Source organism: Ursus arctos, unplaced genomic scaffold (genome assembly GCF_023065955.2).
Source record: "Ursus arctos isolate Adak ecotype North America unplaced genomic scaffold, UrsArc2.0 scaffold_32, whole genome shotgun sequence".
NCBI lineage: Eukaryota > Metazoa > Chordata > Mammalia > Carnivora > Ursidae > Ursus > Ursus arctos.
Genome location: NW_026623008.1, coordinates 19097759 through 19125698, shown reverse-complemented (window position 1 = coordinate 19125698; position 27940 = coordinate 19097759). Strand labels below are relative to the sequence as shown.

The window sequence follows — 27940 nt, the reverse complement described above, 5'->3', positions numbered from 1 at the left end:
CAGGGGAGGGACTGTGCGTGCTCCTGGGCCAATGTGATGATACAGCCCATGTGTGCACTTGGACTCAGTTCTCACCAGATGTGGGAATGGGACTCCAGCACTAAGGCCCAGGCCTCTCTGATCCCTGCTGATTGCCCAGGGTTCGGGGGCAGGGTGCTCAGGGGAGGAAGTCAAGGCACTTCCCCATCTTGCCCCCATTAGTGCCATGATGTCCAACCAGCCTTTGGAATGGGACGGTCCTAGTGTCCTTACTCGAAGGCTTACCAGCTGTGTGACTCCAGGCAAGTCACTTCACCTTTCTGGGCCTCAGTTTCCTTATCTGAAAAATAGGGGTATAATATCCACCTAGGATTATTGTGAGGCTCGAAGGAGATCACATGAGCGCCCTACCTAAGGCTAGGCCTGGCGCTGGGGAGGGCCTCAGCAAATGACAGGCTTTTGAATTATTGAGATACTGTCCTTTTTCTATATTCTGGTCCCCACTTTTGTCCCCACTTTTTCCCAAGCTCATCCCTGTCTTTTTCTCTCTTTCTAAGAGTAGACAGCTAGGGGAGGGAGAGAGGGGAAGCTGCTGTGTAGACCTTGCCCCACTCCTAAGTTTTCAGGAGCTCAGCCTGCCTGTGTGCCCTGAGAGAAGTAGGGGAGGGCCCCAGGGTCCAGTCTGAGGGTGGGAGGGGAGGAGCCTACTTCACTCCTTTCCCTGCGCTTCCTTCCTAGGCCCTGGGGTGGCCAGAGCTGCCCTGACCTGGCCCAGGGCCTGGGCAGCACCAGCAATGTCAGCCTCAAGGTAAGAGAGAATCCGAAGGGGCGGGAGGGGAGGGGCTTCAGAAGCTCTGGGAGGGGCCGGGCAGGCCCTGAGAACCCTGACTTACAAGTCAGGCACCTGGAGTTCTCTAATCCTCCCTCTGCCACTGATTCACGGTGTGACCCTGGGCAGGTCACTCCCCACTTCAGTTTCCCTGTCTGCAAAATGGGGACAATAATGCCGCTTAGAGTTGTTGTGAGAAAGAAAGTCATGGAAGTAGAATATCCAGCAAGAGGCCTAGATGCGCTGGAAGCCTGAGCTTCCTCATGCTCAGGCCCTCGGGGAAGCCTGGAGGGCCAGGGCCTGGGCCCAGGAGCCCCCTTTCTACACTCCCTCCTTTAGCTTGACCTTGTCTCCTCTCTGGCCCCTTTTCCCCACTTCCTGGCATGGAGTTAGAGGGGTGAAGCTGGGCCGGTGGTTTAACCTTCTGGCCACAGTTTCCCCATCTTCAGTGGGGACCTGAGCCATGGCTTGAAAAGTGACAGGGTGTCCTCCTTTGGAGGAGCGGAAGGCCGCCTCTGGAGGTGGCTCAAGCAGCCGTGTGTCTGTGGTCCTGAGTACCCTTGGTAATTACTAGCAGTTAATTGAGTACTCATTATGTGCTGGTTACTCCGCACGGCTTATCTCATACAATCTTCGTAGCACTCCCAGGAAGCAGGTACTGTTATTATCATACCCATTTGACACACGGGGAAACTGAGATTGTGGCTAGGAAGTAGCAGGGCTGAGATTTGAGTCTGGGTTGCTTGGCTCCAGGCCCCCACATTAATCACGGTGCCCCCCTGTCTTTAGAGGTATTTAGCCCTTGGGAAGCAAGAGGCTGTACCTATTTCACAGATGAGTAAATTGAGGTATTTGGGATCAAAGGCCCCTCCTAGGAGGACTTTTGACCCCAGACTTGGCTCCTCTGTTGCCAAGGACACAAGCCCGTCCCTGAAAATTAGTGGTTTGGGGAGCAGTGTCCATATAGGTCTGGGATCCCTGGCCCTCTCCCCTCACTCCCACGGCCAGGCTGGGCCCCAGAGAAGATAGCAGATGGAGGTTTGTCCCACTTTCAGGGGAACCCTCTTCCCTGGGTCCCTCATGGCCCAGGTACATCTCTATGCCCAGGTGCCTTCTCCCAGGTGTGCTTGGGAACCTCGGGCTGCAAGGGTACGGGGGTGGGGGGTGGGGGTGGGGGTGGGGGAGGTGGCTACAAGCTCTCCGGAAGCCTGGAGTGGGCAGAGATCATAGACGCTTGTACCAGGCACATCCACGCAGCCCCTGATCCCCAGAGAAGCTGCTGCCAAAGAGCCAGAGGCCTGGGGATGCCTGGGAAGGTGGCGGTTGGCCTGAGAGTTGGGCCCTCACTGAGTGACTTTAGTCAGGTCAGTGTCCTCTCTGGGCCTCACTCCCCTCATATGCAGAATGGGAGAGGGTGAGTGAGATGCTGAACGCCTTCCCAGAGCTCTGCCCTTTTGTCCAGTTTTCATGGCCCTTAGGGCAGCTCTGCTTGGTGTCAGAGCTCTGTTCAGCTTCTCCTGTGCCCAGGAGGGCAGTCAAGGGTGTTGAGGGGTGCTCGCAGGGTAGGGAGAAGTGCTGTCACCAGGTCCCTGCCTCTGCTTTCCCTTAGGCCCAATCCCACAGCTGCTCAGAATGGGACCTTCGGGCAGGGAGCCGTGGTTCCCGGCTCTGGAGGAGACGACACAGCTCAGGGGAGCCCCCTCAGCCCCTGGGGCGCCTACAGAGGCCGGCTGTGGGCAGTGCTTCCGACCTGGCCAACTATGCCTCTGTGGGCCTGGAGAGTCCCGCATGTCCGGTGCCAGCTCCTGGATGTGTGGAGCGAGGAACCCCAGGCTGCCCTTGCCTGCAACCCCCGTGCGCCACCCCAGAGCTTCCTCCGAGGCCTGAGCCACCAGGCAACCTGGAAAACCTGCTGCCCCGCCCAGCATCCTTCCCCACGGCAGAGGGGGCAAAGGGCGAGCCTGTCACACCAGGGCCAGCCCTGCCAGATTCAGCCCAGACCCTACGCGAGTGTCCCTGTGCCAGGAGGACCCGCTACCACATCACTATCACCCTCCAGGGGCACGGGCAGGCACCTGGGGAGGAGCGTGGGGAGCCTGAACCGGCCCAACCAGCTCTCCACCCCTGCGGCCCTGAGGAATCCAGGGGCTGGCAGGAGCCTCCCCAGGGGCCCCGCCCCATCACGGGGTGCCCGACAGACCTGCCCCAGGAGCCCTGGCTGAGAGCCCCGCCGCATCAGGAGGTCACAGCCCAGCAGCAGGAGCTCCAGGCCCACTGGACGCCCGGGGCCCCGCACAGACGGTGAGTAGAGGGCAGTCCCCACATGGGGCGACAACGGGAGGGAACACCGGCCTGGCTGCCCCCTCTTGGGTCTCTGCCTGGCCTCTGGGCTTTTCCAACTCAAGGCCCATTCATTCAGCCCCCTGAGCATGAACTGCCTCTGCCATCCGGGGCCCGCGCAGCTCTGCCCTCCTCTCCCTCCCCTCACCCACAGGCTCCCTCCGGGAACTACTGCTGTTCTTCTCCTCTGTCCACCTGTGGTAGCTTGTCGTGGACGGGATGGGGGAGAGTCACCCTCTCCTGAGCAATCCCCACCACAGACCGAGCCTGGGAATAGGTGTCCAGCCAAAGTGCTGCGTGTCCTGGGACAAGTTGCTTAGCCTCTCTGGGCATTGAGTTGTGGAGTAGCTTTGGTCGCTGGAGGTGAGGAAGGAGGAGGTGATCACCGGACATGCTTTGAACTCCAGGGAGCTGGGCCGCCCAAATAGCAGGGATGCTCGTTACTAACGCCTCAGTCGCAGCAGTAATTGTCCCTTCTGGCTCTGGGGTGGCGACCACGGAGCAGGCGCGGGTTCCCAAGCCTTGGTTTTTATTTGTGTTGAAATGGCTCTCCTGAATCTGCCTGGTAGGCCTAGAGGTGGACGGGTGGGTCCCCTAAAACTCACTGAGGAGGGGGTGATATCTCTAGGGCCACCAGGAAGGGGCACTAGGGCTCAAACAGAGCTCTGAAAAGTTCCTAATAATGATGGTGGTGGCTGTTATTTATGGCTTTTTGTTTTAAGGTTTTATTTATTTATTTGATGGGGGGGGGCACAAGCAGGGGGAGCTGCAGGCAGAGGGAGAGGGAGAAGCAGGGTCCCTGCTGAGTAGGGAGCCCGACGCAACACAGGACTCGATCCCAGGACCCTGGGATCATGACCGATCCGGAGGCAGATGCTTAACTGACAGCCACCCAGGAGTCCCATGGCTTTTTTTCTAAGCATAATTCTTTTTATTTTTAAATTTTTATTGTTTTAAAAGATTTATTTATTTTATTTTATTTATTTTTATTTTTTTAATGATTTTATTTATTTATGTGACAGGGACAGCCAGCAGAGAGGGAACACAAGCAGGGGGAGTGGGAGAGGAAGAAGCAGGCTCATAGCGGAGAAGCCCGATGTGGGACTCGATCCCGTAACGCCGGGATCACGCCCCGAGCGGAAGGCAGACGCCCAACGACTGTGCTACCCAGGCGCCCCAGATTTATTTATTTTAAAGAGAGAGAGAGAGAGCTCATGCACACGCTTGCATGGGAGGGAGGGGCAGAGGGCGAGGGAGAGAGAGAATCTCAGCAGACTCCCCACAGAGCTTGATCCCATGGCCCTGAGATCACGACCTGAGCCGAAACCAAGAGTCAGGCGCTTAGCCAACTATACCACCCAGGGGCCCCCTACACATAATTCTTTTAAATCCTCAGAAAGCCTCATGAGGCAGGACACATCTTGCTGACCGGCCCCATTGCAGCAGGGAAACTAAGGCTTAGGGAGGTCACATCCCTTGCCCAAAGTCAACTAGAAAGTGCAGGGGTCGGAACTTGAACCTGGATGCCTGTGCTCTAACCACTGCTTTCTCCTGCCTCTCCCAGAGGCCTTGCTGGCCCTGTGCCGCCCATGGAGGGTTGAGTGGGTGCTCTGCAGGGTTTTCAGTGACCCCGTGGGGGGGCATTTGGCAGCATCAGGAATGCCTAGGCCCCTGGGCAGGAGTCAGGATACCTCGTCCTGTGGCACGGAAGAGGGAGAGGTGGAACCCAGGCTGGCTCAGAGACCTGCTGGGGGGGGGGGCGGGGGGGGGGGACAGGTGGGAGAGAAGGGCTGCAGAGAGAGGGAAGGTGGGCGGAGGAGGCAGGCATTGGAGAGAAGGAAGAAGCAGCAAGTTTAGCTGAGGGGACTCGGGCACTACCTGCCACTCCCTGGCTATTTGGGGACGAGGTAGCTAATGACAGACTCTGGCTGGAGGCTAGGGGCTCACTTACAGAGGCCGGAAGCGGATCTCCAGGGCCGTCACCCTTCTTTGACCCCTTTCTGGGGGAAGCATTCCCTGGGTCAGGATTGGCCGATGTTGGGGGGGGTCGGGGAGGTGGGACCCAGTCGGGGCTGCACGTGGGGCTGGGTAAGATAGGTGTGCATTCACGTGTGTGTCTGCGTTCAAGTGCAGGCAGATTTCAAGAGGAGGAGGAGAGCTGTGAGTGGACTGTGTGTATTGTGAACATGTGTTCACAGGGGCGTGTGTCACTGTGTCTGTGTGTGTGTGTGTGTGTGTGTGTGACTCGTGTGTCCGCTGTGTCTCTGAGTGTGTGTAACTCTCTGTGTCTGACCGTGTCTGTCTGTGTAAGTGTGTGTGTCTGGTTTTGTGCCCGTGTGACTCGGTGGGTCTGTGCTGGTGTCTGGGTGTCGGTGTGTGCTGTGTGACGCAGCATGTGTTTGTGGGCCTGTGGGCCTGTGGACTGGTTTGGCCTAGTTTGGGGGTGACTCACAGGTAAGCGGGGAGAACCCAGGACTTGTTGGGTTAGATCAGGCTCTTTCCCACACTCCCCCCGCCCCCTCCTCAGCCTCTCCCTTTCCCAGCCCCACACACCTTGTTTGGAGGTCGTAGTCACCCTGCCAACGGACCCATTTCTGGTCCGGGGCCCTGAAGAAGAGAGGGCTCTGGGGATGAGGACTTCTGCTAGCCTCAGAGAGGCACCCTGGGTCATTGGGGTGTGTCTTCAGAGTGAGGACGTAAGGGGGCAGCTATGGGCAGGCAGATTCCAGCATAGTTTGAAGAACATTCTAGCAGTCATGACTATCCATGGATAGGTCAGGTCAACGTCAGATGGTGACCTCTGTATCCCTAGAAGTGTGCAAGCAGAAGCCGATGACCACATGTTTATGGAATGAGTGACTGTCAGGGGTGTTGTTCAGGGGCTGGGCTGGCTTGAGAAAGGCGTGGAATTTCAATTGCTGGGAGGTCATTTACAGTGTCTGATCTGATGACCAGTGGCTTCCTTTGAAGCTGTTCTCTTGTTGCTTTGCCAAAACCAATGGGACCTTCCAAATGCCGTTCCTGTTTTTGTGTCCAGTTCTTTGGACCCCTGGACTCCTAGGATACCACCTTTGGGTGAACCAAACCAGGGTCCAGCACATCACCTAATACAATTAGCACTGAATGAATGAATGAATCAATCAATCAATCAATCAATGGATGACTTAGAACCCAGGCTCTGCCACTTCATGCCCCCGGGGGCAGGGAATTTCAGTGAAATCCTGGTTATTATTATTGCAGAAAATAAAGAGGAGACTCAGTGAGGGGCTCAGTGAGAGGGTGAAGCTCCCTGGCAGGGATCCCAGCAAGCAGGACAAAGTTTTGTTGGAAGAAAAGGGGCTCCTTAGTGAGGATGGGAGGGGGTCGCGGCCTCAGGCAAAGGGCTCTGATCTAGGGCCTCAGGTGTCTCCTTGTGTCCTGCTCTCAGGAATTCTGGTCTGGGGAAAGGTTTGGGATTCATGTCAGCCCCCTACCTTCCCCATACGCGAGGCTTTTCCAGGGCCACTCAGACCCTGTCATAGCTCCCATGGTTCCGGAGTCAAGTCAGGCTTCCCCGGGCCTCAGCCCCTTTCATCTGTGTTCCTCATAAAACCTGAGTCACGGCTGGGGCCACAGAGCAGGATCAAAGTTCTGGGTTCCACCAGCGTCTCAGGAGAGAAGACAGAGATGGGGGAGGGGAGCCGGGGGCAGGGGTACATTTCTGGCCTTAACTGCCCTTATAATGGCCTGGGGGCTGCCTCTTGGAGAGGCGTGGCCCTGAAGACAGGCTGGCCCTGGGGCTGAGGACGAACAGCCTGACCTCTTGGGTCCTTGGGATCTGAGAATAGGATTGTCCTGTTCGGCACAGCCTGGACGTTGGAGTAGGGGCTGGGTGGTCCCTCCAGGACTACTGTGACCCCCTTTAAAAGTAAACCTCCAAACCATAGAATCTTGGTTCACCGGATAATTACATTAGGGAGTTTAGTATGGTGGTCAAGTGCCTAGGGTTGGGGTTCAAGTCTTGCCTCTGCCACCGTGTGATTCTGGGCAAGTTTCTTAATCTCTCTGAGCCTTTTTTGTCCTCATCTGCAAAATGGGAATATTTGTTTATAATTGATTCTTTGAGGTATCAAATACATGGGATTCTTCTGAAGAGTCAGAAGGACAATAAACATAAAGCAGTTAGCAAGGTGCCTGGCCCATGAAGCTTGAAGGGGAGAAGTGGCTGGCCCAGGGTCATCCAGCTAGTAAGCGATAGGGTCAGGGGGAGCTCAGCTTTGTCAGAGGCCACAGCCCATCTTTCCTTCCCTTCCCTTATCATGGTCAGGAATGGGGTCAGAACAGTTGCCTGGTTTTCTAGTTTCTGGCTTCTGGAGAACTAGACCCAGGGCTCCTTGGGCAGAGTTATAGCCCCACCCATAGACCAGTTGAGTCCGACCCATATGCTTTTTTGCTCTCTCCCTTCTCTCTCTTTCCAGGCTCAGGCCTCAGCTTCACCCCCTTGAAGGACCCTGGCATTGGGGATCATCTGAAAGTGGGGAGATGGTGGGAGAGCTGGGAGTATCACGCCCATTTTACAGATGAAGAAACAAAGGTCCAAAAAGTCAAATGAGTTGCCTGGGGTGACCGAGCCTGAGCTTGGCAGGGGTCGTTACTCTGTACGGCCGAGAGCCACCCTCGCCACCCCCTGACCCTGTCTCTCTTCTTCCTGGCACCATCTGCAGGGAGCTGGAGGACAGCGAGCCAAAGACACCTCAAGACAGGTTGCGAGGGCCCAACATGGAGGAGGCAGCTGGGCCCCCGGCTCAGGCTGAGGCCTCAGTGGTGAGCGCCATGCTGAGGCGACGGCTCCCTGCCCAGGAAGAGATGAGACATCGTTTTCACAAGGTGTCCCTGGTGTCGGGGGCGCACACAGAAGCCCCCCGGGAGCAGATGTTCCAGTACAGCCACTGTCGAGAGGAAGTCAATGGCTTTGCAACACGGGAAGAAACGACTATAAATTACCAGGGACCCCAGGATGGGACCGGCTCCAAGAGCTTCCAGAGCCATGGGCCCATCTTTTCCAAGAAGTACACACTGCTCCCCAAGGAGAAGAGGCCAGTGGGAAGGCTGAAGGAGGCCATAGACCAGGGTGATGGCAGCCCCCCAGAGCCCAGGACTGAGCCAACACACCCGGGAGCCATGGCCAGGACTGAGATTTTGGTGCCCCTGTCTGGGCCCCGTGAGCCAAGCCCCCACCCCGGTGTAAGTCTCATCAGTGGGAGCCCCCGGAGCCTCGAGGAACGTCGGGTGACACGCACTGTGCAGACCACCGTGGTGGTGGGAGGGCACGTGGAGCGACGGGTGAACAGCTCTGTGACCGTGGGGCCGGTGCTGCCGGGCGAGGCCCTGCCGAGGGGCCGCAATGTTGTTCGTGCCATACGGGCGGTGGTGGTGAGCCCCCAGCCTGAGGGCTCACCGACCCGCAGTCAAGCCCGGGAGCTGCTGAGGAGCCTCGTACCTGCCGAGCGTAGCCCGGCCGCCAGCCGGCTTCCCAGGCCCCTGGCTCTTGTGCCAAGGAGTCCAGGTCTGGGCGGCACAGGGGGCGCGGCCTCGGGACAGCTGCCCGAGACAGGATCGGCAGAGATGAAGGACAGAGTGGCCCTGGTCCCTGCAGGCATCCCCGAGGTTACTCACCCACCTCAGAACCGAGATGTCCCTGCATCTCACCCAGACCGAGACCAGAGCCGAGCCCCGGACGCCAGAGCCCATGAGGTCCTAAGGGTGCAGGGAGCCTCCAGCCCCAGCCAGCCCCCTCTCCAGATTTCCCAGGGCCATGCACTGTCACCCTCTTCTCCCAGACGCCAGACGCCTACCCCCTCCCTGGACACAGTCCGCCCCCCAGCGCAACCTGCGGTGCCCACTCACCCCAGGACCCAGCTCACTGTCAAGCACAGGGGGTCCCAGGCGCTGCCCTCTGTAGAAGGGGAAGGGCTCACAGATCCGTCTGCTGCCACTGTCCTGCCCAAGGTGAAGAGCGAGGTGGTGGACACAGTCCCTGGACAGCCTCTTGCTCCATCCCCTACAAGAAGGAAGGCTGTCCCCAGCTCGGGAGGGCTTTCTGCTCCATCCTCCCTGAGAAAGAAGTTTGTTCAGGACTCTGAAAATGTCCCTGTCTTCTCCCCCACCCAGGAAGAGGTTGTGCAGGGTCCTGGTGTCCATGCTGACCCATCCCCCACCCAGGAAGAGGTTATGCAGGGTCCTGGTGTCCATGCTGACCCATCCCCCACCCAGGAAGAGGTTGTGCAGGGTCCTGGTGTCCATGCTGACCCATCCCCCACCCAGGAAGAGGTTGTGCAGGGTCCTGGTGTCCATGCTGACCCGTCTCCCACCCAGGAAGAGGTTGTGCAGGGTCCTGGTGCTCCTGCGGACCCATGCCCCAAGCCAACCAAGGTTGTCCAGGCCCCAGAAGGCAGCCCCCGCACCCAAAAAGAGGCTGTCCACAGTACTAACGGCGGCCTTGCTTCTTTTCTCAGCAAGGACGAGGCTGTTGGAGGCCTGACTGCCTCCGCTATCCCGACCCCCCAGAAGGATGAGGTTGTTGAGGGCTCTGAAGTAAGCCCCATCTCCTCTCCCGCCCAAAAGGAGATTGTCCAGGGTCCTGGTGCTCCAGCTGCCCCCTGTTCCACCCAGAAAGGGATTGTCCAGGATGCTGCTGCTCTCCCTGCCCTCTCCTCAGGGGGCAAAGCGTCCCCCAGCCCAGGAGGCCCTCCTGCCCCAGCGCTGATGGGATCAGAGGCCAGCCTGGAGTCCCAGCTTGTCCCTGACGCCGCCGAGGGCGAGACGCTCCCAGAGACATCCAGGGAGGAGGAGGTGGCCCTGGCTGCTGACCTGGAGATTTTCCTGGATACCCTGCGGAGCATGGAGCCCCCCGAGATCCTCCGCACTCACCGGCTGCCGCGAGCCCCCCGCTCCTCCTACCTGGCCATGTACGCTACGCTGCCCGCCATCGAGGAGGACCAGCCCGGACCATGGGTGCTGGGCCCTAGCCCCCGGGCGGCGCCCATGCTAGAAGGGAAAGAGGAGGAGGAAGAGGAGGAGGAAGAACTAGAGAACCCCTACCTAAGCGACGATGAGAAGCTCCAGCGCAGGCAGGAGAAAGCCGGGCCCAGCCCCTCCTGGGACTCTCGCCCTGCAAGGCCCCCCCAGGTCTCTTGTTCTCCTCTGGAGATGATGAAGAAACATGTAGCAGATGCCAAGGGCCCTCACCCAGAGCTGGGGCCAGAGTGGCAAGCAGGGAGCAGGCCCGCTTCCCGTCTTGGAGGCAGCCTTCTCTTCGGTGGTCTGGTGCCCGCCACGCAGGAGGCCCCCACCTCAGAACCCCTGGGCACAAAACTATCTGCTCTGCCACCCCACGTGACACCAGGGCTCAGGAAGGTGCCAGGACAGCTGCCCCTGCTCTGCAGCGAAAGGCCATTGTCAGAGAAGCCTGCTTGTGCCCGGCCCCCGGAGGGGTGGGTGAGTGAGGCCTTGGATGAGCAAGGGAGGGTGCCTGGCCTCACCTGGGGCAGGGTTTGGATGGCAGGAGGACTGTGGCACTGGGAAGAGAGTCTCAAGAAGCCAGAGGCTTGGGTCTGATGTCTAGTTCAGTGTGATCTTATACAAGCTACATCTTTCTGGGCCTCAGTTTCCCTAGTCACACAGCAGAAGCCTTGCACTGTGGAGCCCGAAGGGCTTAGTGGCTCTGATCTCTTGGAAGCTGGGGAGGGGGAGGGATAGGCACCCACCCCCTGGGATGGGGTGATGAGGTCCCTGGAGGTTGGTGACATCCTCTGTGGACCAACTCTTTGGGAGTGGGGCCCATAGGGAGCATGTGGGGACCTTGGAATGACAGATTGTGGGGAGGCAGTAAGGAGGCCACACCGTAAGCCTTTTTATCACCTCCCTGCCTGCCAGAGCCCAGCACTGAAGATCCAGGGCAAGCTGAACAACAGGCCTGGAAAGGTAAGGGGGGAAGGCTGTGGGGGGCAGCAGGAGGCAGGGATCTGGGGACAGGGCCAGAGGATTCTCTCTGTGTCTTCTCCAGATGACCCTCTTCTCAGAGCCTGGCTGCCGAGGCGGGAGCAGGGAGGTCTGGGAAGACACTGCCGACACCTCCGGCTGGGCCCGCGTGGCCTCCGTAAGGGTGGTTCGAGGCTGGTGAGTGCGGACTGCCAGGGCGAGGCGGGGGGCTGCTTGTGGACCTGGGGGATGCCAGGGCAGTGAGATGTGCCAAGACCCACCTGGCAGAAACCCCCTCAGCCACCCTGCTTTGTGGCTACATCCTCTCCCCACCAGTGACCCTGGGTCTCTGTGCCCCCAGCTGGGTGCTCTATGAAGAGCCAGAGTTCCAGGGCCGGAAGCTGGTCGTGCCTGAAGGAGATATGGATTTAGGAGCCTCGGGGACCGCGTGGAGCACCCAAGGCATTGGCTCCCTGCGGCGGGTCGTCCGGGTGAGTGGCTGGGAGTGGGCACCAGATGTTGGCCCGTCTCCCCCAGGCCCCAGGCCCTGAGGACAGGGACAGCCTCAGGTGCCTGGAGTTGGAATGGCCGGGAGAGCTCATGTGGGCGAGGAACCTGAAGGGGGCTTACTATGGACTCACCTATGGATTCCTGACCTCAGAGCCCCAGCTGGGGAAGAAAGTTCCGGGGTGCTCGGCCTGGCTTGGGGAGGCAGGGGGCAGACAGAGGCCAAGCCCCAGCTTGGGAGAGCAGCCTGGGGAAATTTGAGCTGGACTTGGAGAAGGGTTCAGTTAGAGCCACAGAAACGGGTGGGAGGCGCTGTGGGTGCCAGCCCACCCCCCTGGGCCCAGGGTCTCAGGCCCACAGTCAGACCCAGGGCGCTCTGGATGTTTGTTCACTTGCTCACAGATGCTGGTTAATGTCTGCTGTGTGCCAGGCACCGTGCCAGGCAGCAAGCAGGCGGGGGAGACCTGCTCTCTGCCCTGCAGGACTCATGGTCAAGCTAGGGTAGGAGGGTGGACTTGAAGCAGGAAAGCCATCTAATCAGATTAGGGGTTTATAAACGTCCCTCTGGCTGCCAGGAGGAGAAGTCCAGGACTCAGGAAGACCAGGCAGGGCTGTGACTTCGAGGTGAGGGGCACTCTGAATGTGGAGGGAGAGGTCTGTGCTTTGAAAAGGCAGTATTATAGTTCCGTGTCTGCAAAGTAGGAAAAAACAATACTGTTTTTGTAACACAGATTTACAAGCTACCAGAATTAAGCTTGACAAAACCGTCTCGGCCAATAGGGAGACACACAAGAGAAAGCACTGACTCTAAAAGCAGGGCCTATCATACTTTTTTTTTTTTTTTTAATTCAAGTACGAATAACTCCAAGACAGAGCTGTTGCAATCCTCCCGGTAAGAGGGCGAGAGCTGACGAGTCTTAACCAGGGCAGTGGCCCAGCTATGCAAAGGAGGGAATGGTTTTGAAAGCCTCTCCAGAAACACACAATGTTTGTGGACAATTTATTGTGAGCTTCTCACAATAAAATCATCTTCATGTAGGAGGTAATGAGGTAGAAGAGAAAAAACGAGAGCTTTGAAGTCAGGGGGACCTAGTTTCATTTCATTCATTCAGCATGGATTGGGTGCCTAGTGTGTTCCAGGCATGTGGGAGGTGCTGCTTGCAACAGGGAACAAAAACTACATTGCTCTGTTCCTTGCCCTGCTACATGCAGGCTTTGTGCCCTCGGGCAGGCCGCCTAACTTCGCTGAGCCTCACTTTCCTCGCCTGTGAATGGAGTCAGGACGCCCGTTGGGAGGGCCAGCTGAGAAGGAGTAGGACATGCCCTCACCATGGTGCCTTGCCCTCACAAGATGCTTCATAAGCGTTTGCCGACGGAGCGAGGGAATGAAATGGTCTCAGCGGGAAAGAAACACCCAGAATGCAGAGGATCTGCTGCTCCCTGCGATAAGATGCAGGTAGAAGCCAGTCTGGACTAGGGCAGGAATTGTTCACCAAGGAAGAGTCAAAGTTAGACCTCAGGAAACAGCTGTCCATCCTGTCTGTCTCTGGGTTGGAAATCAGGCCCCCCAGAGGCAAGGCGAAGGGCATGGCACTTGGCAGTCCCTACTGGGAACTTTGGTCACAGGTACCAAAGGTCCAGAGGGCTTTGGTCTCAGGCTTGGCTGGCCCACCTTGCAGAGAACACCGCAGTCACCCTCCTGGCTTCTGTGGAGATGGCCACAAAGGTCTCCCAGAAGCGCCCTGGAGCCCTGGCTGGACAGACTTGGGGAAGCAGGTAGGGGCGGGGTGCTGGGTAGTCTCGGACGGGGGCTGTTTACACTCCCTTTTCCACGTCTTTCCTGCAGGGCTACATGACCCCAGAGATCATCTTGTACTCTGAGGAGGGCCTCAAGGGGGAGCAAGTGAAGCTGACCGACGCCTTGGAGGACTCCCAGGGCCAGGAGAGGCCCCTGCAGGTGGCGTCTGCCACTGTCTCTGCAGGACTGTGAGTGTGGGCAATTCTGGAATCCCTCCATTTAACATTCATTGTGCTGGCTGCCGGGGACACAGAGGGGGATGGACACAACTCCTGCCCTCGAGAAGTGCTTAGTCTACTGGAGGGGACAGGCAAGGAAGAAGGCAGCGGCCATCAGAGTCATGGGATGCAAGAGCACGGAAAAGCACCAAACCAGTCTGAGGTCAGAGAAGCCTTCCTGGAGGAGGAGACATCTCAGCTGGGATGAGTTGGCTGCAGAAGATTCCCAGCATAATGAGATTCTTCGAGGGACTTTCCATGTTTTGTTCACTACTCTCTCCCTGATTCCTGAAGCAGGGGCAGGCACAGGGTAGATGCCCCTAAATATTTGTTAATTGAATGGGGAAGAGTATATCTAGCAGAGGGAACAGCACCCACAAAGGCCCAGAGGTGAGAGATCTAAACCTCGAAAGTTCAGTCTGGCCCAAGAAAGCAGCAGATGGGGAGATGTGAGGCTCAGGAGTCCGGCAGGGGGACAGATCCAGAGTCCTCTGTGCAGCTGGGCTATATTGTGGGGCTAACGGGGAGCTACTGAGGGCCCCTAAGCAGGTATGTGTGCAGGAAAGAACTCTCCAGCTGTGTGAAATTAGAGAGCACCAGCCCAGAGGAAGAGGGAAGGATGGTGGCTACTGCAAGAGATTATGGGGGTCTGAAATATCCTCCAGTGTCGTCTTGATGGGGGCCCCTTCCCCTAAATCATCTTCTCCCCTCTAAACCTTCCCCATCCACCAATCTGTGTCCCTGGGTATCTGGTATACAGCTGCCTCTCTCCCTCCACCCCCTCCAGGTGGCTGCTGTACCCCAAACCCTTCTTTGAAGACACTCCCTGCATCCTAGAGCCTGGAGAGTACCCCACCTCAGAGGCCTGGGGTGCATCAGAGCCCAGCGTGGGCTCCTTGAAGCCCATGAGACTGGTAAGGGGCAACTGGTCACAAGTTACCTTGTCCTGTAGGTTGGAGGGAAGAGGCAGGGCCTGGGGGGCTCCTGCTGAGAATGGGATGGAGGAGAGGGGGAATTAGCTCAAGGGCTGGGGCAGAGGGAAGACAGGGGGTTGGCCTTTTTACGGGTCTCAGGATCAAGTAAATCCTGGGTTACCAGCCCCATCTGTCTTCTTCCTCTACCTCTGGGCCGGTGTCTCAGCTCTGTCCCCTCTGCAGGGCTGCCCAAGCGTGGAGAAGCCAGGGGAGCCCAAGGTAAGGGTCTGGGCTGCAGGGTCCAAGAGGGCCTCTGGGTGGGGTGTGTATATGCATGTGGCTATCATAGCCTGGACCAGAAGACTGGAGAGGAGAGTGCTGGGGAACAGAAGCTGGGTCTGGAAGGGTGGAATCCTATGGGCTCACTGGGAACTGGCTTTTGATGTGTGAGGAGCAGGTCAAAGGTCAGAGAAGACACAGGAGTTACCTAAGAGAATGGAGCTCAGTGAGAAGTGGGAGGACTGAGCTCTGGGCTCACGCTGGGCAGGGCCTCCCAGGGCTGGCTGGGTGTGTTGCAGTCCAGATGTCTCCCCACCAAATTCACACTACCCCTTTCCCCCAGGTTGTGGTTTATGAGTCCACAGGCTTTCAGGGCCAGAGCTGGGAAGTGAGCAGAGACATCTACGACCTTCAGCAGCCAGAGGACAGCCAGAGCCCCCACATGGCCTCTGTGGGGTCCCTGCGAGTTCTTGGGGGCTGGTGAGGACTCAGAACCCTTCCTCCTACTTCATCCTCTCCTCTGGCCTCTACCCTCAGGACTGGGGAATGGCCCCGGGCTGCCTAGGGGTGGGGGCAGCTGTCTTACACATCCATGGGCCTTCCGTGACCAAGTCTGTTTGTCCACCTCCGCCTTCCCCCAGCTGGGTGGGCTACCAGAAGGCAGGCTTCCGGGGCCACCAGTATCTGCTGGAGGAGGGGGAGTATGCTGACTGGTCACACTGGGGAGGCTATGACGAGGCACTGACTTCCCTGCGAGTCATCCGGACTGTAAGCAAGGGCCATTGGGCCATCCCTCTGCCTGTGGCCCCAGCCAGACGCCCCCTCCCCCAGTACAATCTGTTCAGAGAAGAGTTGGTGCCCTCTTTCCTAGTTCGCCGGAGTACCTGGAAGCGTTCCCTGAGGTCTAGCCTCTTGCCTTCCTGCTGCTCTTTCCCAGGCCACACTGATCGCCTCACTCCAAAGTCCCCTGGTGGGCTGTATCCCCGGGGTCTGGGAACTCCGAGGGTTTCCGTGGGTGGGCAGGAGAGACCTGACTATCCCTGGGACCCAGGACTTTGGGGACCCGGCCGTGGTGCTGTTTGAGGCCATGGACTTCGAGGGGCATGGCGTGGAGGTGAGAGAGGCACTGCCGGACGTGGAGCTGGCGCGACACGGCCCCCACACGCAGGCCATCCACGTGCTCAGCGGCGTGTGAGTGACCCCGGCTCCGGGAGCGGGGCGGGCCAGGAGCGGTTCCAGCCCAGGAGCCGGCTTCGCCCCGCTGACCGCGCCCCGCCCTCCCTGCAGGTGGGTGGCCTATCAGAAGGTGGGCTTCTCCGGGGAGCAGTACGTGCTGGAGAAGGGCGTGTACCGCAACTGCGACGACTGGGGCGCTGGGAACAGCGCCCTCGCCTCGCTGCAGCCGGTCCTGCAGGTGCGCGCCAGCCGCGGGGGGCGGGGCCCTGGGACCCGGGCTTGGAGCCTGGAAGGTGCCCGCCGCTGCGGGGGCGAGACTGGCAGGCGCGGGCTGGGAGCGCGGGGGCGGGGCCTCTGGGAAGGGGCGGAGCTAACACGGGCCTGAGCTACCTGAGAGCTCAGGGTCGGGGAAACTGAGGCTAGCGGCTGGTACCCTCCTTAAGTCTCGAAACTTTGGGCCCTCCCTTCAGGTCGGCGAGCACAATCTGCACTTCGTCTCAAAGGTAAGGAGATGGTGGGGGGCCTGTCTCCTCTTCCCCATTCTCTCTGTCCCCCTCCATCGCCCTGCATTCTCAGCTCTTCCTGTCTCTACCTGCAGATTCAGCTTTTCTCCGGCCCCGATTTCCTGGGCGACCACATCTCCTTCGAGGATGATCAGACCTCCCTGCCCGCCTCCTTCCAGGTCCAGTCTTGCCGTGTCCACGGGGGCAGGTGAGGACGTGGGGGAAGGGAGAAGCGGGGCGCACCTGCCCCGAGCGCTTAACTCAGCTTGGAAATCCAGGCTGGAGGAAGGTCTTTCTTTGAAATGATTTTTCCTTCGGCTTCCTTGAGATTAGCTATTCTGTCCCGAATCATTCAATCTTAAAACAAACGAAGCAAAATAAAGTTTTAATGGAAAACGTAAATCTTGTAGATAGTATAGGATAAAGACCCCCAATCTTGTTTCATCTATCTCGCTGCCTTTTTTTTTTTTTTTTAGTGCAGCATTTAAAATCCCTGACCCAACATAAAATTTTACAGGTAAATACTTAAATATATATCTCTAGTAAGAAAGGACCCTCCCCAACCCACATAACCACAATTTATTATCACATCTAATAAAATTAACAGTAGTTTGTTAATATTACCTAATACCCAGTCCATGTTCAGATTTCTCTTATTGTCTTAAAAAGATGCCTTTGTGAAATTGATTTGTTTTTCTCAGGATCCAAACAAGGTCCACACATTGCTTTTGGTCAATTTGGTCTTTAATTTATAGCAGTTCCCCTCCTCTCTTTTTGTTTTATACCATTTATTTGTTTAAAGAAACCCAATAGGGGTGCCTGGGTGGCCCAGTTGGTTAAGCCACGGACTCTTGGTTTTGGCTCAGGTCACAATCTCAGGGTGGTGAGATCGAGCCCTGGGAGCCCGGTGTCTGGCTCCACACTGGGAGTGGAGACTGCTTGAGATTCTCTCTCTCTCTCTCTCTCTTTTTAAAGATTTTATTTATTTATTCGACAGAGATAGAGACAGCCAGCGAGAGAGGGAACACAAGCAGGGGGAGTGGGAGAGGAAGAAGCAGGCTCATAGCGGAGGAGCCTGATGTGGGGCTCGATCCCTTAATGCCAGGATCACGCCCTGAGCTGAAGGCAGACGCTTAACGACTGTGCCACCCAGGCGCCCCGAGAGATTCTCTCTCTTCCTCTCCTGCACCCCCCACCTTTTCTAAAGGAAAGGAAGGAAGGAAGAGAACCAATAACTTGCCCTCTAAGTTTCCCATCTTCTGAATTTGGCTTTTTGATTCCTTCTGGTGCCTTTTTTTCCCCCTTTGTGTCCCATTTTCCTGTAAACTGGTAGATCTGGAGCCTTGATGAGATTCAGGGTGTTTTGTTCAGTTAGCAAAGAGACTATATAGGTCTTACTATAGGTAGAAGTAAGGTCTTACTTCTTACTACATTACTTCAGGCACGTGCCTGGTTGTCCCACTTTTAATGATATCAAGATCCCTACATTATAAGATTTGCCATTTAAAAAAAAAAAGATTTACCATTTACCTCTCACCTAGCATCCAGTGATGATAATTGCCTAGACTCACTATTTCTTTAGAGGTTACAAAATGATGATTTTAAGATTTTTTGGTATTCCTTCTATGTATGTTAGCTGGGATACTTCTATAAAGAAGAGCTTTCCCATTTCAACTATTTGTTTACCTGAAATAGTTTATACAAAAAAGGCAGTTTGATCTTTTCCCAAGGATCAGTTTCTCTTGGTCAATTTTCAGAATAATTTCTGAATTGGTGCCCTGGCAACCTCCAGAGCTGACTAATGAAATATTTTTGTAAGTATTGTTACGAACTCATGGATTTATATGTAGTTGAAATGCTTCTGTCCATTGGAGTTACTGTTCTTTTGTGTGCTCTAATCATTCTGTCTTTGGCAAATGGGAGCCCCTTCAAATTGTCTACTTTTGATGCAACTCCAATAGGTTTTTTACAATTTCCTTGTTTTCCTGGTACAATAAGATGCTCCAGGATCATTTTGTTCATTTTTGCCCTAAACTTGGATTCAGTTATCTGCCAAGGGACTTCGATTTCAATGGTATTTAGATGGAAGCTGGTTGTTTCAAAACTATAATACTAATATCACTAACAGTAAAGAGCAGTAAATACTGTTTGAGGTTTCTCTGTGGTTCTTTTTGTCCTCAGAACATTCACCAACATCCCACTTCGTATGTGCAGTTCAAAATATTGTTGTTTTTTTTTTAAAGATTTTATTTATTTATCTGACAGAGATAGAGACAGCCAGCGAGAGGGGGAACGCAAGCAGGGGGAGTGGGAGAGGAAGAAGCAGGCTCATAGTGGAGGAGCCTGCTGTGGGACTCGATCCCATAATGCTGGGATCACGCCCTGAGCCGAAGGCAGATGCTTAACCGCTGTGCCACCCAGGCGCCCCCAAAATATTGTTTTAAAGACATTGGAAGTAATACTTTGTGTGTGAACCTGATCATTTATTTTATTTAATTTAGGTTCATATATTTTATTTAATTTATTAAAATGTTTAGGAATATTTCGCATTTTTACTTGGCTATATTTTAATTACATAAAAAATTTACAGTGTCCCTGTCTTAGCTTGGGCTGGTGTAACAAAATATCATAGGCTGGAAGACTTAAACAACAGGAATTTATTTTCTCATAGTTCTGGAAGCTGGGAAGTCCAAGGTCAAGGTGCAGGCCCATTCGGCTCCCTGGCAAGGGCTTACTTCCTGGCTAGCAAACAGCTCCCTTCTTCCTGTGTCCCCATGTGGTGGACAGAGTGCTCCTGTGTCTTCCTCTTCTTATAGAGACATTATTCCCATCACGAGGCCCACCCTCCTGACCTCATGTGAACTTCCCAAAGGCCATCGTATTTGAGGTTAGGGCTCCAACATATGAATTTTGGGGAGACACCTGCAGTCCAGAGCAGTTCCAAAGCCAAGTCAGTCAGTAGGATCTATCTCTATCCCTGTGATCTTCCCCCTCCCTCCTTCATAGGTAATCTTTTGTTTTTTCAGTGTTTAATTAATTCATCCATTGTTTCTTTTTGAAAATAGAAGCAAAATATACTCTCATATATAAATTTGCATATAACTATAGAAACCAAATATATTTGTTGGCCCCCTTCCCCATTTTCTTACCCAAAAAGACGCGTACGACAACCTGGTGAATACGAAAAACCACTGAATCGTACACTTTAAAGAATGAATTTTATGGTATACAAAGTATACCTCGGTTTTCAAAAGGGAAGGATACTATAAACACTGTTCTGCCCCTTGTTTTTCCTTAACAGTTGGGAGATCACTTTATATCCCTCTAAGAGCTCTTCCTCATTCCTCTTTACTGCTATGTTATTATACTCTACATTCTGAGTTTACTCAGCTGTCCCCTGTGGATGGACATTGGGCTGCTTCTCTGCCTTGGCAAACAGTACTGCATGGAGAGCGTTATGCACGTGCCATTTCATGTTTTTTTTTTTTTTTAAAGATTTTATTTATTTATTTGACAGAGATAGAGACAGCCAGGGAGAGAGGGAACACAAGCAGGGGGAGTGGGAGAGGAAGAAGCAGGCTCATAGCGGAGGAGCCTGATGTGGGGCTCGATCCCATAACGCTGGGATCACGCCCTGAGCCGAAGGCAGACGCTTAACCGCTGTGCCACCCAGGCGCCCCGCCATTTCATGTTTTTGAAGGAGGGTTCGAGATTCCGAGAAATGGGATTGCTGAGTGATTGTGCATAGAGTTTTGCTTGATATTGCCAAATACCCCTCCACGGGGGGCAGTATGATTTCATCCCGTCGTTTCTCAAGTCTCGACCTCAGTCTCGTGCTGCGGGGCCTGTTCATCCTTGACCTCCCATGGACTTGGGGGCGGTGGGGGTCACAGTCAAGTCTGCATCCACTCTCATCTCAGAGGGCCTGGCAGGCCAAGCACAGGATGGGACAAGCTCAGATACTTACTCCCATCGCCCCACTCTTCCCCTTCCCCAGCTGGATCCTGTTTGATGAGAAGAACTTTGAGGGTGACCAGCACATTCTCTCCGAGGGCGAGTTCCCCACTCTCACAGCCATGGGCTGCCTAGCCTCCACAGTCCTGGGCTCTCTCCAGAAGGTACCCTTGGTGAGTAACCTTGTCTGGGTCCAGGCAACCCCCTGAGGTAGGGCTACTGCTGGGGGCGTGCTGGGTACCGAGCCTCTTCTCACTGTTGGCTAGGCGGCTGGAGCTTGAAGCCAGTCTTCGTCAGAACCATCCCAGGTCCCCCTGAGCCCCTGGCTTCAAAGGCAGTTCCACTCACTAGAGATTTATTGAGCGCCCACCGTAACAGGTCCCGGGGACGCAGATATAAGTCAGACATAGCCCTGCGTTCACAGGAACCCTGACCACACTGACATAAAGATGACAATGCAGAGTGGTGGGTCCAGATAGAGGTGGTATGGGGACAGGAGGGACTAGCACTCGGGTGGGCTGCGGGCAGGGGCCAGACTGCGGAGCGGGGCCTCTGTGCAGGAAGGAGTGGGACAGAGAGCTGGCTCTGCTGTGTGGGGAGGACGGATGGGCGGGGGACAAGGCAGTAGGTTTGCTGGTCCAGTAAGCGGGAATGAAGGGTGATGTGCTGGACCAGGGAGGAGATGGAGGGAAGTAAGGAGCAGAGTCTGCAGGACGGGGTGGGCCAGCCGCGGCAGCACAGCCGACAGTGACCGCCGAGCACGTACTTGGCTGCAAGCGGTGTTTAAAAGGCTTCCCGTGCACTAAGGTATTTAATCCTGTGAGGTTTGTTGCTGCCATCATCTCCCTTTTCCAGATGTGCAACTGAGGCACAGAGAGGTCATCAACTTGCTCCAGGCCACAAAGGTGGTAACGGGCAGAGCCGTGTTCTCCAGAGGCAGCCCTGCTGCTGAGTCCGAGCTTTACAACTGCACGCTGGGCTCTGGATGCAGACAGACCTGGGTCTGAAGCCCGGCTTTAGGGACTTGAGCAAGTGGTTTAATCTTCTCCAGACTCAGTTTCCTTTCTGTTAAGCAGGGATGATAATAGTAACAGCTACCTTACAGGGTTGCTGGGAAGTTATAATGCGATCAGATAAAGCACTTAAGACAGAATCTGGCGTGTGGTAAGCTCTGAGCAGGTGAGCACCGCTATAATTACCCACATTATTATCACTATTCTTAGAAGTACCGTTGACTGACACTGGGGAGAGGTTTGAGGGGGCAGTGGGGGACCCGGTCTGACACATGCTGCATCTGAGAATCTGGGGGACACCCAGCTGCCAGTGTCCAGGAGTCCGGGGCCCTGTGGGGCAGAGCTCAGGAGGGAAGAGGGCCTGAAATACAGATCTGGGAATTGGAGTATCTGGAATTTGGGGCCGGGGCTCTCTTGGCCTCACCCCTTCTCCATGCCCCCGGCCCCAGCACTTTTCAGAGCCCTCCATTTTTCTGTACGGACTGGAGTGCTTCGAGGGGAAGGAGATGGAGCTGGACAGGGAGGTGCGCAGCCTGCAAGCCGAGGGCTTCAACAACCACGTGCTGTCCGTGCGGATCAGGGGGGGCGTGTGAGTGTGTTGGGGGGGGCTCAAGGGCGGGGCTGCTAGGGAGTGAGGGCTGGGTCCCTGGCTTCTTGTCCCTTCCCGTTTCCCTTCCACTCCCCACCCCGAGCCAGGAGGGAGGGAGAGGGGCCATGTGAGGAGGGCTTTGCACCCCAGCCCAGATCCTCCAGGATCCCCCTCTGCCCTGCAAACCCCAAATCCACTTCCCGGCCCCCCCTCCTCCCTCGCGACCCTCACACCAGACAGAGGAGTCTCAGCGTGAGAGAAAAGCAGTGGAGAGTGTTCTGACATCTGTGCTTCCTCTTCCACCTGTCTGTCTGTCTGTCTGTCTTCCTCTCTGCATCCCTGGCACCTGCGGGGCCCAGCTGGGTGCTGTGTGAGCACAGTGACTTCCGGGGCCGCCAGTGGCTGGCGGGCAGCTGCGAGATCACCAACTGGCTGACGTACAGCGGGACGCAGAGGGTGGGTTCCCTCTACCCCATCAAGCAGGTGGGTAGCGCGTCGGGTCGTGTGTGTCCGTGCCAGTGTGGCCGTGTGCTTCCCGTGTTCCCCAAACCCAGCATTTGGGTACTTTGGTCACACCTTTGCCACATCGTCATTCCTCTTGGACCATTATCTACTTGATATTTTCCTCTAAACCAGCTCACTTTTTGTCTTCACTTTATCCTTATCCTAAGGACTTATAGCCATAAAATCATGGTTTTGATGTGTGTTTGTGGTTTTTCTCTCACTGACATTATAATAATTACATTACCATTACATTTTTAATTTATAAATTAAATTATACGTTTTTATACAATACGTTTATCCACTTGGATTAGAAATCACTTCATGTGAGGCCAAGAGTGGTACACAGGCCTCCCCCTGGGGAACACTGGAGCCACACTGAGGTTTCTCTAGGGCTGTGAGCACATGTCTGGACCTGCTTCTCATTTATGTACATGAGCATGGATGCGGAGGCGTGGCCATGGGGACGTGTGCCCGCGCGCGCATGCGTGCCTGTGCACGCATGCCCACTCAGGGTATTTCAATGGCTGTGATGTCATTTGTATCCACGTGTCTGTGTTCTGGAGGTGACGTGGTTGTATGGGAGGTGTGGGAGGTGTGTCTATGACTACACGTGCCTGTTTTTCTGACACTGTTGAGACAGTGTGTGTCCTTGTATGAGGGTCTTTGTGTGGCCCCTAGATTCACAGACACTTAGGACATGCTTGCTAGAAGAAACCTTGGAGGTTATCTCTAAGCCCCACATTTACAGATGGGGAAGTACAGGTCCACAGAAGCGGACAAGGATTTGCTCTACAATCTTGGGCAAGTACTGTACCTCCACGGACCTCTTTAAAGTGGGGATAATGTAGGGGCCGCCCGGCTGGCTCTGTCAGCGGAGCCTGCGACTCTTGATCTCAGGATTGTAAGTTCGAGCCCCAGGTTAGGTGTAGAGATTACTTACAAAAAACCCCAAAAAATAAAATCTTAAAAAAAAAAAATGGGGATAACACATCTGATGAAGGTGTCTTGAGGACTGAAGAGAAAAGATGTTTGTAAAGCCCTTAGAACAGCCCTTGAGGGGGTAAGCACTCGGCACATGTTAGCTCTAGTTCTGTTGTTAGCGTCACCACGATGCAAGAGCCTGTCTGCGGTGCGGCCACCGGGGGTCTGCCCCACTGTGGTACTTAAGCGCGGGCGCGTGGGCGCATGTCTGGATTCCTACCTGCATCCATCCTGTTAGCAAACACCGGGTGTGGCGTCAGCTGGCGGGGGCCTGTGTGTGCGTGGCTGCGGGTGTCTGTGGCCCTGGAGCTGTGTGGCCAGGGCTACCCCCGGATACACGTGTGTGAGAGAAGAGGTGACTTAGAAGCAGGGCCAAGAAAGGGTTCAGGGCAGGAAGGAGGGCTCGAGGTGGGGGCTGGGGATCCTCGTGGCTTCAGAGCTGAGGGTGTCGGGTGCCCAGCTGGGAGCATCCCTGCCCGGGGACCTCTCACTCTCAGCTCCCCCTGCCCCCCAGCGCCGGGCGTATTTCCGCCTCTGGAATGCCGCACTGAGGGGATTCCTGGCCGTGCCAGACCACGTGGAGGACATGAAGGCGGGCCGTGTGGTGGTCTCCGAGCCCCAAGCGGGAGGCAGCTGCATCTGGTACTACGAGGATGGGCTGCTGAAAAACCAGGTACCGGCTGAGAGGCTGGGACGGGGGATACCAGAGCCCCAGGCCCTGGAAGGCTCCCTGCAAGGGCAAGTCCCAGCCAGGGAGGCGCAGGACCTGCCCTCGGGCCAGGGAGACAGAGAGGCACACACACCTGCCAGGCCCCCTGGGTAGGGGGAGGAGCTGGCACTTTGGGCTCTTCTCTGGGCCTCCGTTCCCCGTGCGCAAAACAAGAGCATTGAACCAGATACTTCTAAGGGAACTTCCAGCTCTGATATCCTGGGACAGAACTTGGATCCTAATAATAATAATAGATTCACTCCACAAACATTCCCCGAGCACCTACTACGTGCTCGGCCCTGTTCTGGGGGCCAGGAATAGAGCAGTGGGAAGCCAGAAATGACTCCCGCCCTTCTGAAGCTGACATCATCGTGGGGAGAGAGAGAAACCATTTAAATGAGTAAAATATCTCAGTACGTTAGGGGACGAGAAGTGCATGAGAGGAAAAATAAATAGAAGGGGAATAGGGAGTATCAGTAGCTCTGACAAGGAGAGCCCTTCTTAAAAAGCTGGCATTTGAGGGAGGCAGCCATGTAGGTGTCTGCAGGAAGCGTGCTCCAGATAGAGGGAACAGCGGTGGAAAAGGCCTTGAGGTGGGAACCTGCCTGGCCACAGGCCTAGCCAGCTCACCCCACCCCACGGGCTGGAGTGAAAGGAGGGAGGGAGGGAGGGAAGGAGCAAGAGAGGAGGTCAGAAAGGTTATGGGGGTGTGGCTCTCTGGAGGCCACTGAAGGAGTTTTGGGTTTTGCTTGAAATGAGAGAGAGGCTCGCTCTGTGGCAGGTGCAGTGATAAGCCCTTTACACAGATGCCTCCTGTGAGCCTCAGAGGGTAGTATGGAGCGGGTCTTACTATACTCTCCATTTTATAGGTGAGGAAACTAGAGCACAGAGAAGTTAAGTAACAGGCTGAAAGTCACACAGGCAGTTAGGGTGTGAGAGCTTGTCCGATGCTCGGTCTTGTACTTTGGGAGTCAGTCGTGCGAGGCTTCCTGGAGGAGCTATTTTTCTAGACCTTTTACGGATTTTCACATTGAATGCTTGCTGCAGCCAGCGCGCGGAGACTCCCATCCCCAGGGAATCCAGCACGCAGAAGGGTTAGGAGATTTGCCCAGGGTCACAGTCCGTGAGAGCCAGGATTCAAAGCTGGGTGTGTGTTTCGGGTGTGGGGTTTGGCGGAGTCCCGGTGGGAAGGAACGGTGCCTGATGACCTCCTGGGGCCTCAGGTGGCCCCGACCATGAGCCTGCAGGTGATCGGGCCCCCCAGCACAGGCTCCAAGGCGGTGCTGTGGGCCGAGAGCCGCCTGCCCCGCCAGACGTGGAGCATTCGTGAGTCGGGCCACATCTGCAGCCAGATGTTCGAAGGCCGGATCCTAGATGTGAAGGGTAAGGGGGCCTGTATGCGGGAGAAGGCACCTGAGAGGGCTGCGGCCAGTGGGGTCCTCAGCAATCTCTGACCCTCTCCCCATCTCTTACCCCTTCCCCCAGGCGGCCGGGGCTACGACCGGGACCACGCGGTGCTGTGGGAGCTGGCCAAGGACCGGGAGTCCCAGATCTGGACCGTCCATGTGCTCTGACCGCCCCTGCTCCCCAGCCCTGGAGGCTTTCCCTGGGATGAAATGTTTTTATAGGTGTTTTGTTGTTGTTGTAACATAAGCTGTTTTCTAATATGCCCCCAGGTATCCTCATCTTTGTGCACCTTGATATTGGGGGCTGGGGTGAGGATTTGTTCACCTGCCTTCTTTGCCCTATCTATACTCACCCTGCTTCTTTCCTCCCACCTCTGGTTCTGGGGCTCAGATGTAAGGCCTCCCTCGGCCACCAGAGGGAGCCCTGGGCCCAGACGAACTAGTGAGTGTGGGTTTTTGTTGTTGTTGTTGTTGTTGTTACCCCAAATGATGGGTTCCTAGAGCCTACTCTGAGCCAGGTCTGGCAATGAGCTGTGGGGCACAAACATGAGCCAAGCCCCTTGGTACCTGCCCTCTGAGAACTCACAGGCTAGTGGAGGATTCCAACAGGTAGGGTGATACGCTCAGAGGTAGGATAAAAAGGGAAGTAGAGGGATGCACAGAGGAGGAGCCCGAACCACTTAGGGGCACAGGGCAGGCTGCTAGGAGGAAGGGATGCTCAGCTGAGATGTGGAGGAGGGGAAGGAGTCAGCCAGGCTAGTGGGTGGCAGAGGAAGAGTGTTCTGGGATGCAGGTAAGTCGAAGTGTGAAGACTTGGAAGTTCAGTGTGTTGGGGTGGCAGCGGGCCAGGCAGGAGAGGTGAATGGGAGACACACCCCCAAGGACCTTGCTCACCAGAGTTCCTCTTAATTTCCCCCAACTCTGGTCTCAAGGCCCAGAGGTTTGACCTCTCAGTCAAAGAAGCCAGAACAGGGGGTCTGGGTTCTTAACCCAGCCTACAGAAGGCAGGACATAGAAGAGGAACAGCTCCCTCCATCCCCTAATCTAGCAGGCACTTCTCAGTCCCTTGGTCAAGGTCCTCTAGGAAGAGATAGAGAAGGTCAAGGCCCTTGGGGGCTTCTCTGGGGCTCCCTTCCCTCCTTGCAGCTCCCAGTACCACCACTGCAGACCTAGGAGGGTAGAAGTGGTTGGAGAAGCTGTGTGTCCTTCCTGCCTTCCCAGCCTGGGCAAGGTGGGGAATAAGTGGACAGCCTCCTCTTCATCCTTGAAACCCCAAGAGACTGGGGGGGGGGGGTTCTCTGAATCTGCCATTCTGAAGACACCCAGGTACTAGGGTGAGGGACTCTCTGAGCCTCTGCAGCTGGGATGTCCAGGGGCAGGATGGGGGTTCCTCTGGGACCATCATTCCCAAACACCCAGGGATGGGTAAAGCGAATGCAAGAGAACGGTAGATTCTGGGCCGTGTCCTGCAAGGTGATCCTGAGGGGAGAGGCGGCCACCCTGGGATTTAGGGGTAGGAGCGCTCTGGTGCTACCTCTCCTGCGGATGGGGGTAAGGGAAGGTCCTTGGTGCTGCTGCAAACCAGGCTCTTGGAGCCCAGCGATGTCCAGTGACCACACAGGACCCCACTCCAAGGACAGGACAACTTTATTGATCCCCAGCTGGGCGGCGCTTGCCCCTCCATATCAGCACCTCCCTGTGGGGGTCACTGCCTCCAAGGCACGGCCTTTCAATTCCCACAGCCTGCCCATCTCTGGCATCGACCCCTCCCGGGGATGTGTTGGGGAGGAGCTGTCTCAGGGGGGCCCGGGGCTCGGGCTGAGGCATGTCACCTCAGCTGAGATAGAAGAGCTGGATGAGGATGTTGGCCAGGAAGAGGAGGACACCGCCACCCCCCAGGCTGCTGAGTGCTGGGGTCGCACTCTTGGGTTTCCTGGTAGTGGCGGTGGTGGTAGCGTTTCCCAGGACTCCAGTTTCTATCTGCAAGAGAAGTGGCGCAAGCTCAGGGGCTTTCGAAGCTCACACTTAGAGACCTAGTTCCCTACCCTGATACAGTGGTTCTCCGTTCTCTGTCTCCCGTGACCGTGACTTCTGCCACAAGGTCCTATGGGGACAGGACCTTCCTGCCTTGACACAGGCAGGGTCAAAGGCGGTCCCTCCTCTGCCTCCCATGGAACCTTCCTTTCACCTCCACCAAGCCACCAGGTCCTCCAGCACGTGGGAAATAGGAACCTGTGGTCTCAGTCCTTGACCTGACTAGCGGGGCTAGGGGCTTAGCCTCT

The 27940-nt window shown here is 56.0% G+C and overlaps 1 protein-coding gene across 1 annotated transcript; it reads left to right on the top strand.

Annotated features, from left to right (window-relative positions):
• Positions 1–720: 720 nt before the first annotated feature.
• On the top strand, positions 721–26035 carry CRYBG2 (crystallin beta-gamma domain containing 2). The gene is made up of 21 exons (XM_026516968.4): positions 721–787; positions 2418–3109; positions 7852–10624; positions 11063–11110; positions 11193–11305; positions 11469–11598; positions 13461–13600; positions 14418–14544; positions 14788–14823; positions 15167–15303; positions 15465–15591; positions 15875–16014; positions 16111–16237; positions 16470–16502; positions 16598–16710; positions 20500–20629; positions 21919–22058; positions 22418–22541; positions 24058–24216; positions 25476–25635; positions 25738–26035. Exons 3-21 carry the CDS (start codon positions 7907–7909, stop codon positions 25824–25826), a joined length of 4791 nt encoding a protein of 1596 aa, XP_026372753.2. The 5' UTR covers positions 721–787; positions 2418–3109; positions 7852–7906; the 3' UTR covers positions 25827–26035.
• The last annotated feature ends 1905 nt before the right edge of the window (positions 26036–27940 follow it).

Excerpts from the sequence above, each read along its gene's own strand:
- CRYBG2 (XM_026516968.4), top strand. The coding sequence starts at position 7,907 with ATGGAGGAGGCAGCTGGGCCCCCGGCTCAGGCTGAGGCCTCAGTGGTG. Across the intron at positions 14,545-14,787 it reads CCTTGAAGCCCATGAGACTG|GGCTGCCCAAGCGTGGAGAA; the intron begins GTAAGGGGCAAC and ends TCCCCTCTGCAG. Across the intron at positions 16,015-16,110 it reads ATCCACGTGCTCAGCGGCGT|GTGGGTGGCCTATCAGAAGG; the intron begins GTGAGTGACCCC and ends CCCTCCCTGCAG.